General features: G+C 38.4%; 1 protein-coding gene across 1 annotated transcript; it reads left to right on the forward strand.

The window, feature by feature from the left end:
* Window positions 1-526: 526 nt before the first annotated feature.
* On the forward strand, window positions 527-20,663 carry LOC121417663 (ABC transporter F family member 4-like). The gene is made up of 7 exons (XM_041611397.1): window positions 527-596; window positions 8,856-8,895; window positions 13,545-14,263; window positions 16,429-16,745; window positions 17,703-17,787; window positions 18,868-19,076; window positions 20,562-20,663. The coding sequence occupies exons 1-7, from the start codon at window positions 527-529 to the stop codon at window positions 20,622-20,624; spliced, it is 1,503 nt and encodes a 500-aa protein (XP_041467331.1). The 3' UTR covers window positions 20,625-20,663.
* Window positions 20,664-21,704: the final 1,041 nt, after the last annotated feature.

Genomic DNA, 21,704 nt, shown 5'->3' on the forward strand with positions numbered 1-21,704 from the left:
CGAAAAAAGGCGCGCCCAATTCGAGCTCGCTTTACGATGCGAAGCCAGCTGGAGATCATGATTTGCTCTGAAAAGTTAAGCATAAACAGCACTCCCAGAACCACGTTTACGATCTGCGTTTTGAATCGACGTTTGAAATTGCTGATTCTGTCCTCGCAATGGAAGCATAAACACACCCTTATTTCACCATTCCCACTCCTAACTAACGTATAATGCCTGGCGCTTACATCAAACACGTGAAAGGCTAACTTATGTTATAATGAAACGTTAATATAATTTACTTTTTGACAAAAAAGTTAATATGCATTTACCACCAGTACAACCTCGGTGTCTGATATCGTAAAGACTTGTTAATATAATGAACAGTTTTTATAACAAACTATCAACCAATCAGTTTAAGGGATTACAGTAGCTTTTAACTGTGATAGCAAAATTTGTCATTCTAACAAGTTTTATGAAATAGGGGCCCCTGAACACAAATACTTGACACTGCCTGACACCATCATACAGGTACAAATACCGAGAAATGACCTTTGACCTCATTCCAGAGTCGATGTCGCAGAGTGTCGAACATGAAAAGCAACAGTCATGCTCCTGTAAGTGTATTGTATTGACGCTTTACAACTTAAACTAAAAATTGATTAAATGTATATAAAAGTAGTGCAAACCAATAGATTCAAATAGAAACAAAGTGTAAATTATAAGTGTACAACATTAAGAGATAACAACAATTTAATAAATAAAATAGCAAGATAGTAAGATATATCTGGGGTGTGTCTTACAAAGAGTTGCAATTGATCTGATCAATCGCTACTATGGAATGCCAGCAAAGTCAACATATGAAATGCATGTTTCTTTAAAAAAATTGTAGATATGAATGTATATCCATAAATTCATTGATTTCTTGACAATTTGGTGTGTTCTCCTTTGTTTACAAAGGACATTTTGCAAATTTCCTGTCGAAAAAAATTATGACACTGATGGATTTCCATAGAGTTACGATTGATAGGATCAATCGTAACTCTTTGTAAGACGGGGCCCATGTCATTGCAACAGCTTACTTGTTTTGTTGATTGAGAAGAAAGGTTTTTAGTCGATTTTTTAATACATTAACTGTGGGAGAATTTTGAATCTGGGCAGAGAGATCATTCCAGAGAGCAGGAACATAAACTGAGAAAGCATGAAAGTATTTTATAATTAGATGGTAGAGAAAGGGGTAAGATAAGAGAGAGAGAGAGAAGAATATAGGAGGATAGATGTTGAGTCATGATGTCTCACTCGAGCTCATCAATTTCTTAGGAAGGGGGGGGGTCTCAATGTGAATCATACCATTATCTTTATTAATATTCAGCTTATAAATATGAAAATGATGAGGTAGACATTATCAGTCTTAATTTTACTTTGTTGGATTTCATATTAGTTCATGTTTGACTAGTACTCCTTTAATATGCTCGTGGATGAGCATGATTTTTAGTCCCTGCCAGTTTGCAATTTTCTTGAAGACCATTTGATGTACGAACAGTGGTGTATAGAGGGGGGGGGGGGCTTTAAGGAATGTTTTCACAACCAAGAAAAAAAATAGAAAAGGAAAGAGAGACGGGTGAAATATATTGTTTTCTGAATATGTCAAAATCTGTCACAAAATTGTATTTTTATAGAAAATAATGGTGGATTTTTTTGCCCGCTTTGTTGTTGTTGATTGGTTAATATATGCACGAAAAGGATGTATGCTTCACTCGCAACTTTATAAATTTTGCCGTATACGCCGTTTCTGGCCCTGTCAAATTTGTGGCTCATTACGCCACTGTGTACGAAGTAATGGTAGCCACTTCCTAGAACCTAACAGAGCTTATTCATTCCAACACGCCCACAATATAAATGATAGGAATTCTTAGATCAAAATAACCCGACAGCAATTTATTAATGATCATCACATGGTCACCAAGTAGTCTATTAGTCTTCAAGCTCAGACTCGTATTTGACACTTAAAGGGGAAGTTCACCCTGACAAAAAGTTTATTGTAAAAATAGCAGAAAAAAATAATAAAAAATATTGCTGAAGGTTTGAGAAAAACTCATCAAATAATTAAAAAGTTATTAGAATTTCAATTATTTGATTTGTGACGTCATTTGCGAGCAGCATTCCTACAAAGCGAATGGTAAAAAATCAATGAAAATGTCATTTTCTCAGAAAATTGAAAATGGTTTTCACTCTACCTTTTTATATATCAATAGACAAATCATTTCACACCCGATCATGAAAAGAAAAGAAAATTAAGTCATCAGGAACCATACAAAATTTGAAATTCATGCATTTTATATTACATAACACATGGGGTAGTTGCTCGTTTATGAGGTCACAAATCCAAAACTAGTTTTAACTCTAATAACTTTCTTTCTCTTTAACGGATTTTCCTCAAACCTTCACCAATATTTTTTACTATTTTTCCTGCTATTTTTACAACAAAGTTTTCTTCGGGGTGAACTTCCCCTTTAAACAAATTGTACCACTCCTGAAGACAGACGGACAGTCAACCTGTCCAAAATATAGAGTAACCTCTCTTCACTTCATCCTGCTTCTACCCAAACCATCGCTACTCAAGCCATATTCTGCTCATCTCATCTGGTTTACAGTCCTTTTCAGGACTTAACTCACTTTCAAGACAAGAATGCTTCTGATTTCCTCTTTTCATCCTTTCTCGTCTTTCCATTTCAATCTTTCTTCCTGTATTTCGTTCCCTTTTTTATATTACACATGGTGAACCGTAAACCTTCTCCACAATTGTACAATGTCTGCAGTGAAGACTAGGCATCAAAGGCTCTGTCTGTGTCAAATGAGAGCCAGCCAGTACAGGACATAGTCATTATAGTCTCATTACTTCAGACTCTGTTTTATGCCCTGTGCGAATTGCGAAAAGAAAGGATCTGAGCGTGCAGACTAGTAGTCTATCTCTGACTACAAGGCAGAACCCAACTGGTCTGGTCATGTCACTCATGTGGGATCGGTCTTTGGGCCGACATGTGAAAATTGGAGAAATATTCCCCAAAAATTTACAAAATGTAATACGGTACTCTTTGGGCAATGGTCTTTCATAAAGTTGCCCCAAGATCTGCCACAAATAAAATTCAAGAACGTTTTAAGAAAAGTAATATTATTAAAATAATGCATTTGCAACATAATTGCAGGTCAAGCACGAAAGAAGCCCTTGAAATTCAAGAAATTGCCTTCCCCCCCTGAATTTCAGCAATTGCCCCAATGAAGCAAAAAAATGCCCTTAAGAAATAGAAATCATTTCATAAAATGTATCCTACTAATACCAAATTCCACCAAAATAAAGTGAAAAAAGCTCGTTGTAAAAGTGAAATAGGAGTGATGAAGAAATTGAGAGAAGACTAGAAATACTGGAGGGAGAGCAAGGGAAAGGGGTGGGGGACGTGGGGGGGAGGGTGAAAGAAAAATCTGGTCCAGTTTCAGAAGGTAGATATATATATCAAATGTATAGAGCTCCATGCATGTTGATGAAAAGGTGAAATGGTGAAGAAACAAAATGTTCAAGACCAGCGGTGCCCATCTTACAAAGAGGTGTGATTGATCTTATCAACCTCATCTATGGAAAGCCAGCAACATCCACATCTGAAATGCATATTTGTTCAAAATATTTTCTAGATTATTCATCAATTCATTGTTTTCTCGAAAATTTGGTATGTTCGCCTTTGTTTTCAAAGGACATCACATTGGGCAAATTTCCAAAAGAGAAAATAGTGACATTGATGGATTTCCATATTCTTGAGATCGGATCAATCATAATTCTTTGTAAGACGGGGCCCTGAGATTTTGGGGGCAGGGTGGGGGGGTTGGAAGGAAAAAAAACACCTAGACCAGTCTCTGAAGAGAGACAAAGATCTGTCTCTGACTCAGTTTCTCCATGACGATAGAAAGGTTTTCAAATCATGAGATACATTCTAACTAATCACAAGCATCACATAAACGCATGCAAGCAGACGGTTTCATAATTCATACCCGCCTAATCATATGGCCCCATTCAGACTGCAGCGTAATGCCGTATAATCAGGCATGAAATCATTTGAAAATTGCACACATTTGCTGCATGCAACATCGTTTCCTCACGTGAAACAAAGAAATATTATATACATGTACAGACCCAGTCAGCAATCTTTGAGCATGTTTTACACTTGATTTTACACTCGAGCAAGAACAAAGGAAATGGTTCAGTGAATCTATTGTTCTTTTGTTCTGGCTTGGTCACTCTATTTTTCAGGACCCAAGTGTAAATTCGAGTGTAAACTATGCTCATAGATTGCTGACTGCCACTGTACATGTATATATTAAAACATGGATGGTGAGAATGATTTATTCAAAGCAATTAATGTCATTTTTTTCGCTGAATTGTACAGGAAAATTTGTAAGAAAAAAAGTCTTAGTTATTCATTCCAGTAATGTGGTTTGTCCTGGTTGTTTTATAGAGTACACTTTGCATAAGATGACATTCCATCAACGCAGAGCTACCAAGTCTCACACATCGTGCGTGAGACTCACGCATTCAGGGTCCGTCTCACGATCACACGCATGGCACCCATTTTTCTCACGCATCGGGACCCGACAGAAAAAAAAAAAAGTAGCATTATTCGCCAGATTATACGACTGGCCGACCGCCTTCGCATCTAGCCCGGCACGCGAGATCTCGAGACGAATTGAGAGTGCAGTCAGCGCACAGCTAGTAGTACGTGATACGATGAATCAAGTGCGTGCATCGCATGGTTTTGAAGCCCATATCTCTTTTTGCAACGTACGAGTGTAAGTACTGGCCGCGTGCGCACAGAGACGTCGAGTCATGAAAATCTCACGCATAACATTTTTTTTAACTTGGCATCTCTGTCAACGCCTAGTAAATTTGAAGCATTCATTCAGACCAGGATATGCAAAATATGCATTAATCTTCCAAGTACCGTAGTATTTCGTGATTTCACCTAAGTCAAACTTCTTTTGTCCGAAGACATTTGACGAAGGTGGAGTCACCTGTCACCTCTAGGAAGATTAAGAATAGAGCCATTACATCAATGACTCTGAATAGAATGCTCCATCCGTATCTGTTTAAATGTTTTTTATATTTAATCTTAATATTTGTACTATGCATTTTGATGTGATTTATTTACGGTAGATAAAACCAAACCAAAACCTGTCGTTAAAAAAAAATCAAGATGATTGGTTTGGTAGGATCAGTGTAGAAATGCACAGAGGCACAGCGTTCAAGGGTGCTGGTTGATTTCCCCAAAAATGTATAAAAAAGAAGAAAAATTGCCATTGCAGTTTCGAAAATGTGTTGTGGTTGGGTTACAATCAAAAATGGAATATGGAAAGAAAAATTTACTGGTATGAATGAACAATATGCCAGTAGATAGCCTTATGCAATGTATTGTCTGAGCATGCCGTGCGCTGTCTGATGGTAGAGCAGTACTGTGCTGGGAGCACAAAGACTTCCCCTGAGGCCATTGTGTTTCATCCACATCATCTTCATCTGGGTGTGTGCTCTGAAGGTGGGTCTTCATCAGAACAAGGTGGTTGCTCCAGCTTAAGTGTGGAAGCGTCGTGGTGCAGCGGTTCTGACTCTCGCCTTGTAATCAGAGGGTCGTGTGTTCGAATCCCACTGCGGTCTAGCGTCCTTTGGCTCGGCGTTATTCCATAATTTGCCACTCTCCACCCAGGTTTTAATTGGGTACCCGTAGGATGTGAAAGCCTATGTAGTTTGCCTAGCAATTGAGTCTTGGAACTCTTGTTGGAATGCTCCCCAGGGAGTGGAGAAGGTGCATATTGTATGCGGGTATGCAAGGATCCGATGACCGGGGTAATAATATATCTGTAAAGCGCTTAGAAACGATGTTCCGATGTGTTAAGCGCTATATACATGTATGCAGAATATAATATTATTATTAAATACTGGGTGAGTGTTTCATACAGCTGTTTATAAGTTTCAGGGTGACTTTAAGAACGACAGGGTCCCCGTCTTATAAAGAGTTATGATTGATCCAATCAGTCATAAATCTATGAAAATCCATCAGTGTCATAATTTTTTATACAGGAAATTCGCAAAATTTCCTTTGTAAACAAAAGAGAACACACCAAATTGTCAAGAAATCAATGAGTTTATGGATATACATTCATATCTAGAAAATTTTCTGACCAAACATGCATTTTATATGTTGACTTTGCTGGCTTTCCATAGTTGCGATTGATCAGATTAATAGTAACTCTTTGTGAGATGGGCCCCTGGTGAACCTTTCGTGCAAGCTAAATAATAATAATCATTGAACATATAATTGTGAACATCATTTACCACAAGAAAGGATCAACAGTCATTCGTAAAGTTGCTCTGGGGTCCGTTGCAGAAAGAGTTGCGTGAAAACGTAAGTGAAAAAATCAATCGCAAGTCCCAAATGCGCTCTGTTAATTGGTTGAGAATCAAGTTGCGCATGATTTTTTAGAGTTGCGATCGATTGCAACTCTTTCTGCAACAGGCCCCTGAACTTACAAACAGCTTTCTGAAACAGCCCCCTGTACTCTTTGATGTTATCCAGTAGACACCGAATCAGTAATGTTTGCACTCTTCTGTGGAAAGCGCAGAACAGGCCAGTGAATGAGGTGTTAGAATCCTCTAAAGGTAGTTTATAATCTCAATTTTGTCTTTGCCGTTATGAGTCTGATGCGGCGAGAATACTGTCATTTCTGTTACGCTAAAAGTGAGTGATACATCTGATGCTGCAAGACTGCCAAAGTATTTAGTAAGACAATAAGATATAGCTTTATATACATAAATACACTCTGAATTCCAAGGATTTAAAATAAATCCAGATCGGCTGTGAATAGTGACCAGCCGGACATTAGATTTAGATTTAAACCTTCTTGATTTAGATATAATATAAATGTAACAGATTTGAATTTAAATTTTTTGAGATTTAAAGATAATCCTTAAGATTTGAAATAGATTCAAAATGCGGCTAGTCAATATTCACAGCCAATCTGGATTTATTTTAGATCCATGGAATTAAGAGTGTACATCAGAAAATAGGCTCAGTTTTCTCTGAGCGGGCTAATTCATCGAACCAGCGACAGCGGGATAAACGCCAACTTTGTCCTGGTGAAGACGCCCCTTGTGATGAAAGTACACATCCTCCATCCACACAGCCTTGATGCCTGGCGCTTGCATCAAACACGTGAAAGGCTATTGTTATATTTTCATACTCAGCCAAGAATCTTCTGATAGCATCACTGCCTTTGTCCGCGTACTGTATTGAGGTCAGATGAAGATTTGTTGGGAGAACTGCGCAGTCATCATCTTCATTATTGTCATATACCCGAGCATCAGTATTACCTAAGTGTTCTTTAGTTCAACATCACTCGCCAGTCATGTGCTGATCAAAAATGCTTTGGTCCACATTAAAGCTAAATGATAGTAGTTGCAGTAAAACACTAATTTCGTGAGAAAGTCTGTAAAACCAAGGTGAAGTATGACTTTATCATCGTGGATCTAGATCTGGTACAGTTACATAAACTGAACTTTGTGAAATCATAAAATCTAAGCTGAAATACGATCACACTGAAGATCGCCAACACAGATGGGCACGCGTGGGACAGTGTATTTTTATTGCTGGAATAAAGACCCGACGGAAGTGACCGAATCCGCGCTTATTTTGCTTATTTCTCGGCAATTACACAATTTCTTCCAGAATCCTTTGGCACATATTTTTTATTCAAACAAACAGACACTTGGGTGGTCATTATATTAGATTCTGTAAAAAGTCATTTTGAGATCGTTACCAAAACTGGAATTTATCTTCATAAGTGTGCTCATTGTAATACATCCAAGTGGCATACATCATTCTTCGCTTGTTATTTTTGAAGAGGTGGAATCGGATATCATTGTAGTGAGTTTGCTTTGACTCTTGTTATCTCGTCATGTCAGTGCAAGAACGCCCTTAGCAAACCATTTTCGCGCACCCCATCGGTGCAGAAACACCCTTACGGGGTGCACTTTTACCAAGGAGCTTCCGAAGCTCCTTGCTTTTACACAGTGTATGCATGCTGTCAAGGATGTTTTTGCACGCATGTGATGCGTGAAAGTGTGGTGCGCGAAATTGTGGTGTTAGAAGCGTTCATGCACCGACACAACCATCTGTCGTCGGTGTGATGCATGTCTTGGTGAATGTTGAGATGTTGTGCAAAATTTCAAAAGGAAGCCAAGCCAACTGAATCAAATCTAGCATCCCTAATGTAAAGCGTTGTGGATTAGTGTTCGGACTCTGAAACAGAAGGTCGTGGGTTCAAATCCCAGCCATGTTGTAATTTCCTTCAGCAAGAAATTTATCCACATTGTGTCGCACTCGACCCAGGTGAGGTGAATGGGTACCTGGTAGAAATCAAATCCTTGAAATGCATGTATGCTGTAAATAATCACTGCCAACGAGCTAAAAAGCTGGGGTAATACTAATAATATCCAAATCCTTTTGAAGCGCTTTATAGAGACTTGTATCATAATGTGGTATATGCTAGACAAGAACTGTTTATTTTTTCATCATTATGTTCCCTTTTCGTACCGGTACTTCCATGTCCAGCCTGTCCTCAAGGCCCTGTAACATAAAACCGATCGATTGATCGTAGGGCTAATTTATACAATTGATTCTATTGGCTTTTGTGTATGATCAATTGTAAAATTGCCCCCGTGATTAATCACTAAGTTTTATGTAATGGGGGCCCGACCATGTTATATCTCTATGTAGCCCATAGGGAGGTAATTTTCTTTCAGATTGCACTAAACCACCTTTCTTATTTTTCTTCTGCAGATTTTGGCGAGAACATAGATTCTATCAACGGCGACAGAAGGTATGCATAACATCACTTCTACCCTTTTTATAAATAATTATTACACATATTTTTCATTACATTATGGTTAAAGGCCACCGCACGCTTATGTCCATTCCGCAATCCGATTTTGGAACAAATCATATTTTCTCATTTTATGAAAAATTTGAATGAAAAGTATCTCTTTTATTTGAGGTTCAAAATAACTGAGAAACCTATTCTAACAATTTTGGATGATTACAAGCCCTTTTTTTTGGGGTAAAGGCAGAATTAGTTTCAAATCGTAGCCAATTGTACAATTTCTATGACGTCATTACGACTAGATATTAAAGTCGCTTTTATTTTAATTAGGATGATAGCATAGTCACAAATGTGAACATAGGTGATTAAAGAGAAATGCCAGTAGTTGCAGTAAACATTGATTTCATGAGAAAGTCTGTAAAACCAGGCTTAATTGTCAGTATATCATCGAGGATCTAGATCTGGTACAGTTACATAAACTGAATTTGTGAAATCTTGAAATCTACGCTGAAAAATGTTCACACTGAAGATCACCAACACAGATAGGCACACGTGGGACAGTGTATTATTATTGCTGGAATAAAGACCCGACGGAAGTGACCGAATCCGCGCTTATTTTGCTTATTTCTCAGCAATTACACAATTTCTTCCAGAATCCTTTGGCACATATTTTTTATTCATACAAACAGACACTTGGGTGGTCATTATATTAGATTCTGTAAAAAGTCATTTTGAGATCGTTACCAAAATTGGAATTTATCTTTAAGAACATTTTTGTAAGATATTCCATGTTTCAATATTAGCATTAAATTCAATATGTTTTATTTCAAAATTGAGTCATAAGGTGTACAGTGGCCTTTACATTTAAAGCCAAATTTCAGACTTCAGGCCATCTAGACTTTTGAGTTTAAATTTCAAATATCTGTGTGTAAAAGTATGTGTACTACATGTAGTATGGAGATAAAACACACTATAGTCCTGGGGAGTATTTCATGGAAAGTTCTGACAGTGATTTTGACTGACTAATTTACTCTTAGCCAGTCAGATGCAAGGATTTCAGTAGCTTATAACAATAGTGAAGATCACTGACCATTCATTTCATGAAATGCTCCTCGGAGCCCCGTCTTACAAGAGTTACGATTGATCCTATCAATGTCAACTATGTTGAAATCAATCAATGACATAAGTTATTCTTCAGAAAATTTGCACTATGTAATGTACTTTGTGGAAGCGCCGTGGTGTAGTGGTTCTGACTCTCGCCTTATAATCAGAGGGTCGTGTGTTCGAACCCCACCATGGCCTAGCGTCCTTTGGCAAGGGGTTAGGCGTCAATCCACACTTTGCCACTCTCACCCAGGTGCTAATTGGGTACCGATAGGAAACAACTGTCATTAGGCGGTTTCAAACCGCCTCGATCACAAGAATCCCCGTTAAATTACGAGAACTTTTTAAGGGTAAAAAATACCCGTTAATTATTCCTGCATTCACACTGCCCGGAAACACATCCTTCGGGATAAGTTCCCGAAGTTACGAGCATGCGCAGTGTGGTCTGATAAGCAGGCAAGGCGGGAGATTCAAAATCACTTGCCCAGCAGCCACCCACGCCGCCGCGCCCAACGACACGCTGGGATAAAGGTTCCCGTAATTTGCTTTCACATTGCCAAAATACCTGCGACCTTGGAAAAATCCCCACGAAAGTTCTCGTAATTTCGCCAAGTACCTTCTATTTAGCGGGTATTTTCTTTCGGGGAAATTACGCGTAGTTTGCTTTCACATTACCAAAATACCTGGTATTTTCTGATCGGGGTAAATTTCCCGATCAGAGAATACCTGGAACTGGCGAACTTCGAGGCGGTCTGAAACCACCTATTGTAGTTGGTTTGGCAAGTTTGCGCCAAACAGGCTGCTTGGAATGCTATGAATCCAGTGACCGGTGATAATAATTGTGAAGCGCTTTGAACAGTCGTAGATTGATAAAGCGCTATATGAATGCCAGTTATTATTATTATCATTATTACTTTGTGAACGAAGAGAAGCACACTGATATGTAAAGAAAATGATGAATGTATGAATACAAATCATATCTAGAAAATAATCTGAATAGACATGCATTTTAGATGTTGACGTTGCTGGCTTTGCATAGTTGTGGTTGATCGGATCAATCGCAACTCTTTGTAAGACAGGGCTCTGTTCTTTCGTGATATGGGTGAAGATGAAGAGAACCCCCAAATTATTTTTTTTTAAAGAGGAATAGAATAGAAAGCAATTTGGGGGTGTGAACTCAAGCATGCTATATAAACACCTACTAATGGACGCCATGTCGGATGCAATTATATATGCCCTTTTTATCAGGGAGTAAACTCAATTCTGTGTTTATATATCAACAGGATTATGTCATTTGGTATTAGAGTCCAATGCTATATGACGAATATAAATAGTATACTTCCGCGCGGGGTACCAGAGGGGGGGGGGGCACTGTCGTTACAAGGTGGGCACCATTCTTTTCAAGAAAAGCACTAAAAAGGCTTGTTTTTCACAGCCGGGCAATGTATGTGGTACATTGAAGAGAGTATCATAAATTATTTGCCAAAATCAGCAAAAAAGAGTACTTTCAACAGCCCAGTGCACATTGGGTGTGGAAAATGTATATTCTGCAATTTGATGATTGTAATTGTATCATTTTTAACTTGTAAACTACTACTTCTACTACTCACCACTGGTGTACCTTGGGGGGCAGACTGCCCCCCCCCCCTTTGAGAATCCTTTATTTGTGGTTGAATATCTTTTTTCTTTTTCTTTTTTTTTGCTTGTAAATTTTTAATCTGGTACAAAATCCTTTATTTGTGGTTGAAGGTTTTTTTTTTGCTTGTCGAATTTTTTCGCGGACGAAATATCCTCCAAAAATTTGCCCCCCTTTTGGAAAATCCTGGGTACGCCTCTGCTACTACTACTTCTACTCCTACTACTGCTACTACTACTACTACTATTACTACTACTACTACTTCTACTCCTACTTCTACACCTACTACTACTACTACTACTACTACTACTACTACTACTACTACTGCTGCTGCTGCTGCTACTACTACTACTACTCCTACTACTACTACTACTACTACTACTACTACTACTACTACTACTACTACTACTACTACTACTACTACTACTTCTACTCCTACTCCTACTACTACTACTTCTACTCCTACTTCTACTCCTACTCCTCCTCCTACTACTCCTACTCCTCCTCCTCCTACTACTACTACTACTACTACTACTACTACTACTACTACTACTACTACTACTACTACTACTACTGCTACTACTACTACTACTACTTCTACTACTACTACTACTGCTATTGCTACTGCTACTACTGCTACTTCTCTATACTACTCCTACTACTACTACTACTACTACTACTACTACTACTACTACTACTACTACTACTACTCCTACTACTACTACTACTACTACTACTACTACTACTACTACTACTACTCCTCCTCCTCCTACTACTACTACTACTACTACTACTACTACTACTACTACTACTACTACTACTACTACTACTCCTACTCCTACTACTACTACTACTACTACTACTACTCCTACTACTACTCCTACTCCTCCTCCTCCTCCTCCTACTACTACTACTACTACTACTACTACTGCTACTACTGCTACTACTACTACTACTACTACTACTACTACTTCTACTAATACTACTACTGCTACTGCTACTACTGCTACTACTCTATACTACTCCTACTACTACTCCTACTACTACTCTACTACTACTACTACTACTACTACTACTACTACTACTACTACTACTACTACTACTACTACTACTTCTACTACTACTACTACTACTACTACTACTACTACTACTACTACTAGTAGTAGTAGTAGTAGTAGTAGTCCTTTTTACTATTATTTCACACTATCATGAAAATGGAATATTCAAGGCACTGATTAGCATGGAAATTGGAAAACCATAGAAATGCTTATAACGGATGCTCTGAGATCGCTCTGTGATCAAAGGATGATTACTTAAGTGTCAGGGTCCATTCTGAAAGTCCAAGAAGGAGTGTGGTGTCTGCTTTCTAATGACAGTGCCCCCCTGGGGCTCCCCTTTATAATTGCATGGTCGATTGTGCACTTCGCTTTCATGCACATAATAATAATCACCCTATAGATGAATGATTAGCACCTGCAGGGCTAAATTGTTATTTGGCTAAATGACATATCAACTGGATTTAAGTGAGGGGAGGGCCCTAATTTTTTTTCAAAATGAGGGGGAAAATGGAGAGCCCCCAAAAATGCAACCTAATCATGACTTGGAGGGAGCAGCTTCTTATCAAAATTTTTTTATCTAGCAAAAATTATCTAAAGTCGAAAAAATGAAATACCTAGTTAAAATAGTGTGGAGCATGGAGGGAGGGGCTGTGCCTGACACCAACTTAAAGAATGTTATTTTTGTCTTGAGTCTATAGGCGTATAGTTCCTTTATGGTAACTATTTTTCTTCTGTCATATTTCAATATTTTAATCCCCAAATGTTGATGATTCAGTTGGAAAATGATCCATTAAACTTTATCAGTATTGATGTTTCTGATTATTTGTTTTATTTGTTATTATGATTTTCAGTATGGAAGGAAATACTATAGAATCACCCAGACTAGTAGAAGCACCGATCTCTGCCTCGATGAACCAATCAGAAGAGAGCGCCCCTCCCAGTTTAATCCGTTCCTCAGACAAACCCGAAGAATCAATGCAAGTAGAAGGAGGAACAAGCTCCGTCAAGTCGAGGTTTGAAAGCGGAGACTTCCAAAATTCCACCCCTGCCAGCGCCGCCACCAAGTCCATCAATATATACGACGCGCCTGCGGAGAAGGGCGTCGCAGAGAACACTCCCGTGCGGAAGGAGGACATTTTCCATGCGGACGAAGCGCAGGAGGAGGTGAAGACCTCATCGGACGGGATTGGGAAGTTCAAGAATATGTTTGAGGTGGGTGGAGTGACAAATCTAGAGGCCAAGACCAGTCGCGATCCTGTCAACGTCAGATCCCTCACCGAGTATGAAAGCACCACCCAGGCTCACGTAGCGGAGAGCACGCCGGTCATCAGGGACGATGTCGTCAGGAGCTCGGATACTTCGGAGGACCCCGGCATTAAGCGAGGCCTCTCGAAATCGCTCAGGAATCGCTTCGAGACGGAGAGGATTTCAAACATTGAGGAGAAGCCGAGAGAAAAGATTGAGATCAGTAGGCCGGAAGAAAGGAGGGTTTACCAGCCTCCAGAGAAGCCGAAGCGTGAGGATGTAGTCAATGCAGAGACTACGGCTGAGGATCCCGGGATCAAGTCAGGTTTGAGCTTCTCTTGATTCATTTTACTCCTGCACTCATAGGGTTAATTTGTACTCCGGAGCTGTTAAATAAATTAAGCATCTAAGTAAATGGAGTAATATCAGAGCTGCCACGTAGTATGGATTTTCCGTATTTAGTACTAAAGAAATTAGAAGAATACTGATGGTTGAATGCAAATGATTTCTCAAGTTTAATTTTTTTGTGTTGTCCTATGGTATTTCTTTGAAAAAACTGATTTCCTCACCAAAATACTTATTTTCAGCTTTAAAAATACTGAAATGTTCTTGATCAGGTTGGCAGCTCTGTAATATTCATGGAGCAGAATTCTGAAAATTTCAGCAAAATCAGATAAAGAAAGTTATTGAATTTTAAACTTAAGCAATATTTGGTGAAAACAGGGGGGTGTTTCACAAAGATTTAAGTATGACTTAGAGTCGCACTTAAATGTCTAGTTGCGCACAGTATAAAAGGCATGACAGCATTGGTCAGATCATGCCAAGAGGACGCGCACTACTGCGTATTGATCAATAAGATTGCGCGTTGCATATCATGTACGCGTCAACATTTAAGTGCGACCTAAGTCATACTTAAATCTTTGTGAAACACCCCCCAGTTGTATGCATGTCCTCATGAATATTCATTAGGTGGGCTGATGATGTCATATCCGACTCCCCTTTTAGTTAATGTATTACATCAGTTGTCAGGTGAATTTTACTTCTATCAAAGCATTTATTTTGAGGCAAAATTTGATATTATCATTTGTACGGGAAGCTAGAGAAGATTAGCCAGGTACCATCGGAGTGAGTTGCCACTGGCATGGCTGGGCCCGAATTACGAGAATAATAGATCATTTATTTCAAAGTTCATTTATTTCTTCATTTTGCCGATATCTGCAAATAATTCAGAGTGAGGGTCACGATTGTCCGAAATAATTCAGGGCTCAAAGGGTTAAGACACCTTCAGGGTCAGTTATCCAGAATTCGCATGTGTGGTTTTGAATCTGTCATTTCATAGTTCATACCATGGTTTATTCAGATTTTCTTCCTCAATTAAGCTCAGAGTGTTCATTGGGAAAGCATCAAGTAATGTTGCAATTTTCAGCAGGGAGCTTGATTTTATGTAGACAGCTGGCAGCCGTCTGTTTCGAGGAGGTTTTTCATTTCAATTTTTTTTTTTATTATTTCTCCTCGTGCACAGACAGCTCACTATCATGCAGCCACCATTAGGGTACTTACAATGCAAAATCCCCCCGTCAGGACTCTTCAATTTTTGTCTTTAATGAATCAAACTTTTGAAAATTAACGCAACCGAAATGCAAATTAATATTCCCTCATGGCATTAATTGCCAAAAAACGGGGAAAACTCAAGTTAAAAGGAACAAAAACAGTGACTTACCTCAGCTGTCGCGCAACTTCACTTCCCTGTTTTATCCGAACTTAGTACATAAACATATGGCCATTGAGTCCCCTGTACAGATCGCGCTAGAACTTCGGTCTCTGTATTTGGTGAGCGAAGCCAACGGAGTTCAGCTGAACAACCAACATAATAGAGACCGAAGCTTTTGGTCTAGATTTTATGCTGATTATTATAGGTTTCTGTATCAATAATTCCTCTCCTATGTGAATAAGAAAAAAAAAGCAGTAGAATCATTCATTTGAAACACTGGATTCATGAATGATGTTACCCTGAGCAACAAGCGTAAATTTAGTGCGCTGTGATAAAAGTGTGCTTCCAATATCAGAGTCACTGTTTAAAAAAATGCAACTGGCACTTTATCGGTAAATTCATTCATTCATCATATATTTAGACTCATGTTACATCATTGTTTCATTTTCTTGTATGAAAATTAATAACAAATTAGTGGTGGTTACCAATTTGAGGAGTTGCCAATTTTAGAAGCAAAGGAAAATTTAAACACACTCTTTAATTGTCAAGCCGATGAAAACAAAATCAGGTTAAAATTCCAAATTGGCAACCTTTTGTTGAAATTTGGAATGGCGTTATACCTATTCTATATTTTACAAAATTGAAAATGCATCGAAAAGTTATGATGCCAATTTGATGAACAAAAAAATGTAAATTTTGAATTAAAGAATGCTGTATATCTCTATGGGTTTAGTCTGTATGAAAATATATGTTTGTATGTTATGTTTATTCCTGTATAGGACAAGCAAGGTCGCTCCGAAGTCTCTTCGAGAAGGGCAACGTCAGCAACGTGCAGGAGAAACCTCGATCTGCTTTAGAACGTAGTCCTCGCTCTCTTGAAGACTACAAGATTGAGGACCAGGTCTCCGAGAGCACACCAACAAGAAAAGAGGACGTGGTGAGCTCGTCGATGACGTTGGACGAGCCGATGAAGTCGGCCGAGAGCACACGGTCGCTAAAGCAGAGATGGGAGACCGGGCAGGTCGAGAGGGTTCCGGAGAAGCCAAAGCCGTCACTAGAGAGGACGCCGCAGTCGTTAGATAGTTATAGCATGACGGTAAGTCCAAACGACCAGGGCCCTGAGTTACGATTCATCCAATCCACAGTTTTGTAGTTAGCTCATGAATACCAATAAGAACATGGTGAATTCTTTTGGAGCACTTACACTTAAGTGCTCAAAGTACCGAAGTGGTGACGTCAGTTGCCATGGTGTCATGACAGCCAGGTTCTAAAGAAATGATCGCTCTATGTAGCATGTGTTTCTCATTGGAGAAAATGGCTGCTAGTGGAATCTCATTGCTTGCAACCTATTTTTCACACAAGGCAAAGCCATTGCAGCAAAAAGCAAATCAATCTACCTTGCTGTCTTAATCCATTTTTGCTTTTCACTTTCATCTATGGAGCGTTGTGGCCCAGTGGATAAGTCTTCTGACTTTGAAACAGAGGGTCGTGGGTTCGAATCCCAGCCATGGCGTAATTTCCTTCAGCAAGAAATTTATCCACGTTGTGCTGCACTCGACCCAGGTGAGGTGAATGGGTACCCGGCAGGATTAATTCCTTGAATGCATGAGCGCTGAGAGGCAGCTCGAGCTAAAGCCGGGGTAATAATAATAATAACAACGCGCCTCGGAATAGAATATTTCTAGATAGATGGCGCTATATAAATGCCTATTATTATTATTATTATGGGAATCCTCTGAAACCTGCAATTGGTAGCAACCAGGGAAAAAAAACACATCGCCATTTTCGCAAATACAAATGTGAAAAAAGGTCGTCAGCTGCGATGCTATTTAGTTTTGTGTAAAAATATCGGACATTTATTTGCATTGTTTCTTATAGTGATCTTGCTCTTTCCCTGTGCTTAATGACAATTAAGTAAACAATTTTAGTTATTACATATAAAACCCAAGTCAGAACAATGGCCTATGTGTTTTCAAGGGAGATCTTAGACTGATAGAGATGTCAACAAGTGGACTAAGATGGTGTATCTTTAACTCTTCTGTTTTATATTTAGATGGTGATTTCTGAGAACACACCTGAAGAAAGAACTGATATTGTCAAGTCATCGGCAAGCAGCGATGACTATCTGACGTCGAAAGGTATGCAATATGAATTTTACAGATAGTAGTGTACAGAGAATAGGGGAAGGCGGGGTAAGTTGAGATTAGGGGAAAGTTGAGCCACCACCCCCAGGCCAATAATGAATGAGTCAGACATTGTGGTGGTGTCATGTATTGATGACCCATTACATAACCCTTAACACCACCACATTGTGGCACAATTTACCCCATTGATGGGGCAAGTTGAGCCATTTGACATCATCTTTTTTTTTAATGGTCACAATGACTTTCAGTGTGGGGGTAGAAAGTTATATATAGGTGAAAAATATTTCCGAAGAATCAGATCTAAATGCTGAGTACTTACATGTATTTCTACAATACTATTAGTCATATCAATTCTAACATGCAAAAATGCAAAAAGTGTGGCAACTTACCCCGCCTTCCCCTACACATCTAAGGCGTTAGTAAGAATTATATGCACAAGGTAACTTTGAAACAGTTCTGCCATGTCCAAGGCATAGCTGAGGGTGTTTGGACAGTGTTATAGGTAACACGCGAAGGCAGTTATTCTATTGAATATCTGAGCAAAATGATGTGTTTGATAAGGTAGTGATATAGATCCTGCTTATTGGATAAACCATCTTTTTATCAAAACTATGACTGGTCAATAGTATATTAGCCATTAATGAGAGTGATCATAAAGTTTGCCTGTTAGCTAGAATAAATCATTGAGTGGGTGCCATGCATCAGTAATTACCGATGCATGGCCAGCCATGCATCCGGTAATTACTAATGCATTGTTGTAAACAAGTTAACTTTTCGCGAAGGAATTCCTATATTCTATAAAACAAATGATGCACCGGTTTGTTCGTGCATAAGTAAGAATAGCGAGCGTGCGGAAAGCATGGAAACTAGTGTGGTTTGACAGATCCATAGGTCCCTTTGTATGCTCACAAAACCTACCGATGCACTTTTTATCTGTGCATTATTTGTATACTGGTCATGTGATAGACTTCAGCCAATCATTAGGTTAAAATCCATATCACTGCTTTACCTCTTTATTTCATATTTCCCTATCTCATGCCTGTTGTGTGTGTTTTTTTTTTTCTCCTCTTGCAGGTGGCAGTGCAAGCTCTCTGAAGGCAAAATGGGAGTCGGGTGAAGTTCATAACGCTGACGTGAAAACCGAGAAGGTGGAGAGTAAACCGAAGCGTTTCTCTGGGTACTATGAAGGGGATGAACAAACGAATGGTGTAGTGGAACACGAGAATGGAATCATGGAAGAGAGAGAGGAGGAGCAGGAAGAGGAAGAAGAAGAGAGCAGTGTTGTAAGTTTTAATTGATTTGATTTATCAGTTTGAAAGGTGTATTAAAAACTGCAACTTGCAGCCAGACTGAATTACATACAGTTTACAGATACATATAATAATAACAGGCTCGTAGCCAGGGTTTTCAATTAAGGGGGATCAATCCCCTCTCTTTTCTTATCATTTTTATGGTATTTTTACTTGCTCTTGGAAATTTTAGTGAGTTCAATCGAACCCCCTGTCTACAGGCTTGAATAAACATGCTGTGTACAGTATATAGTCATTATCATGTCTTGTAGGAAATACACTTACATTGTTTCAATGTGCATCTGGGAACATAAGTGGTCCTTATTTAGTCCCCTGTGGCACACAACAGTGTACATAATGGTCCCATTGAAGTCCCTTGTGGCACACCAGAGTGTACTGATGCAAAATGGTCCTAATTTAGACCCTTGTGGCACACCAGGGTACTTGTGCATAATGGTCCCAATTAAAGCTTGTGTATAGTTTTGGTAAATCCACCAAAATGCACCTATCACTATTCCAATTCATTGCTAGCTAATATGAATGGATATGCCCTATAACAGGTATGATGTGGAGGATATGAAATGAAAATGTGTTTTACAGGATAAATTTTGCGATTTTACATGGAAATTTAACTTGATCGGGTCACCCGATCAAATTAAAATATCTGTGTGTTTTTGTCTTTCAATTAAATCCTATTCCAAATCATAGAATGGGCTGAAACTTTCAAGATATGTTCTTTGTCTGTAACTTTTGGATATCTAATCACTAAATTTATAAGATAAGTGCTTGAATGTCCATTTTTTAATTTAAAACAAGCATCGCCGAGAGAGGGCGCTATATATCCAAGATTTGAATATTTGAAATTTTCTCAGAGAAGTGCAGTTGGAAAAATATATAACGGTCTCTACGCTTCAGTAAGACTGTCATATTAGATGATATTCGATTATCAATCACATTATTGACCCTTTACCAAAGCTATACACAGGCTTTAAGTCCCTTGTGGCACATCAGAGTGTACTAATACATAATGGTCCTAATTTGGATCCTTGTGGCACACCAGAGTGTACTAATGCATAATTCCCCTGCCTTTCATATTTTCTCACACAATTATTGAAAAGGATATGGTGAAAACATAAATTCCAAATGTGGCAATGATCCCAGAATTTGTTAGAACAGAATCCATTTAGATAGTAGTTAAAGATGATTTTGCTAGATAATATGTAATTGTCCAAATATTTCCCAAAAAAGCAGGTAATTCATTTTGAAAGTTCTTTATTCTTGTATAGACTATAATCAAGCCTTCATCAATATTTTTCTTTCATTTTCTGATTTTATTGAAGTGCCTCCCTCTCATCAGTGTGAACTTCTCCTTTAATGTGTCAGAATACCAATTCTTGTTTTGATTTTTTTTTTTGGGGGGGGGATAAATCTTTCAAATTCAACACTGTTTATTTTCCATATATTCTTTTTTTTTCATAGGATGCTTCGTGGGAAATCAAGGCAGCAAGAGCAGCAGCCATGGCTGATATAGAAGATGAGTGACCAATCAGAAGCTTCCATTTTTCAAATTAATCACCATGCTTCATGAACTCATGTATAATATAAAAAAAAACAAAAAGCAAAATGCTGAAAGTATAACAGTGCTATTGATATTAATAATAATTATTATAATTAATGATAAATGTACATTTTATATATTAATGGAATATTTTTCAAAAAGTTTAAACATTTGTTTAGCATGTTTGATGCAAAATTGCTTGTATAAACCTAAATCATGAGTAATTAGATTGCTCAAATTATATTAGCTTTTGTATATTGAATGTTATTATACATACAATACGATAGGTAATAGCGGGCTTTCATTGTGGGAGGTTGATTTGTATAACATTTTTTTACCCAGTTACTCAAACATTTGATACATACAACAAATTATTCTTATGTGGAGCCCATTAAGCTATGTTGGTATTTTTCTAAGTTTTGTGTCTCGTCTTACAAAGAGTAGGGATTGATCCAATCAAACTCAACTGTATGGAAATCCATCATTGTCATAATTTCTCCTACAGGAAAGTTGCACAAGGTTCTTTGTAATCAAAGAGAAGGCACACTGAATTGTGAAGACAAATGCATGTTAGATGTTGAGGTTGCTGGCTTTCCATAGTTGTGGTTGATCAGATCAATCGCAACACTTTGTAAGACGGGGCCCAGATTGTCAGATTTCTATCTGCGATGTTTTTATCTTCGCCATGTTCGTGAATTTGAGCATGTCACAGTCCTTTTGCCGTAAATTTGAAGTCACTCCTTCATGTCGATTCTGAGAAATTGGTCGATGACAGGTGCCCATTCCATCATCATTATCTCCAGCTCTACACCATCATTATGGAAAGCCAGGCTGGATGTCTCGGTTTCGGCTTAAATACAGAAAATGCTAATTGTTGATTGGACAGAATGCAGGCCCATTTAATTTGCAAGCGAAAGACATTTGTCTGTTTACAGACAACCAGGGCCTCCGAGAACAACAGTATTCCAGTTACTGATGGAGCCAATCTACAAATATGAATAAATAAATAAGTTAATAAACAAATAGATAAATGTAAATAAATGAATAAATCTATGAATTACATG

The sequence above is a fragment of the Lytechinus variegatus genome, chromosome 6 (assembly GCF_018143015.1).
Source record: "Lytechinus variegatus isolate NC3 chromosome 6, Lvar_3.0, whole genome shotgun sequence".
Classification (NCBI taxonomy): domain Eukaryota; kingdom Metazoa; phylum Echinodermata; class Echinoidea; order Temnopleuroida; family Toxopneustidae; genus Lytechinus; species Lytechinus variegatus.

Coding starts and splice junctions, on each gene's coding strand:
- LOC121417663 (XM_041611397.1), top strand. CDS start 527: ATGACCTTTGACCTCATTCCAGAGTCGATGTCGCAGAGTGTCGAACAT. Junction 14,264..16,428: donor GGATCCCGGGATCAAGTCAG/GTTTGAGCTTCT, acceptor ATTCCTGTATAG/GACAAGCAAGGTCGCTCCGA. Junction 17,788..18,867: donor TGACTATCTGACGTCGAAAG/GTATGCAATATG, acceptor CTCCTCTTGCAG/GTGGCAGTGCAAGCTCTCTG.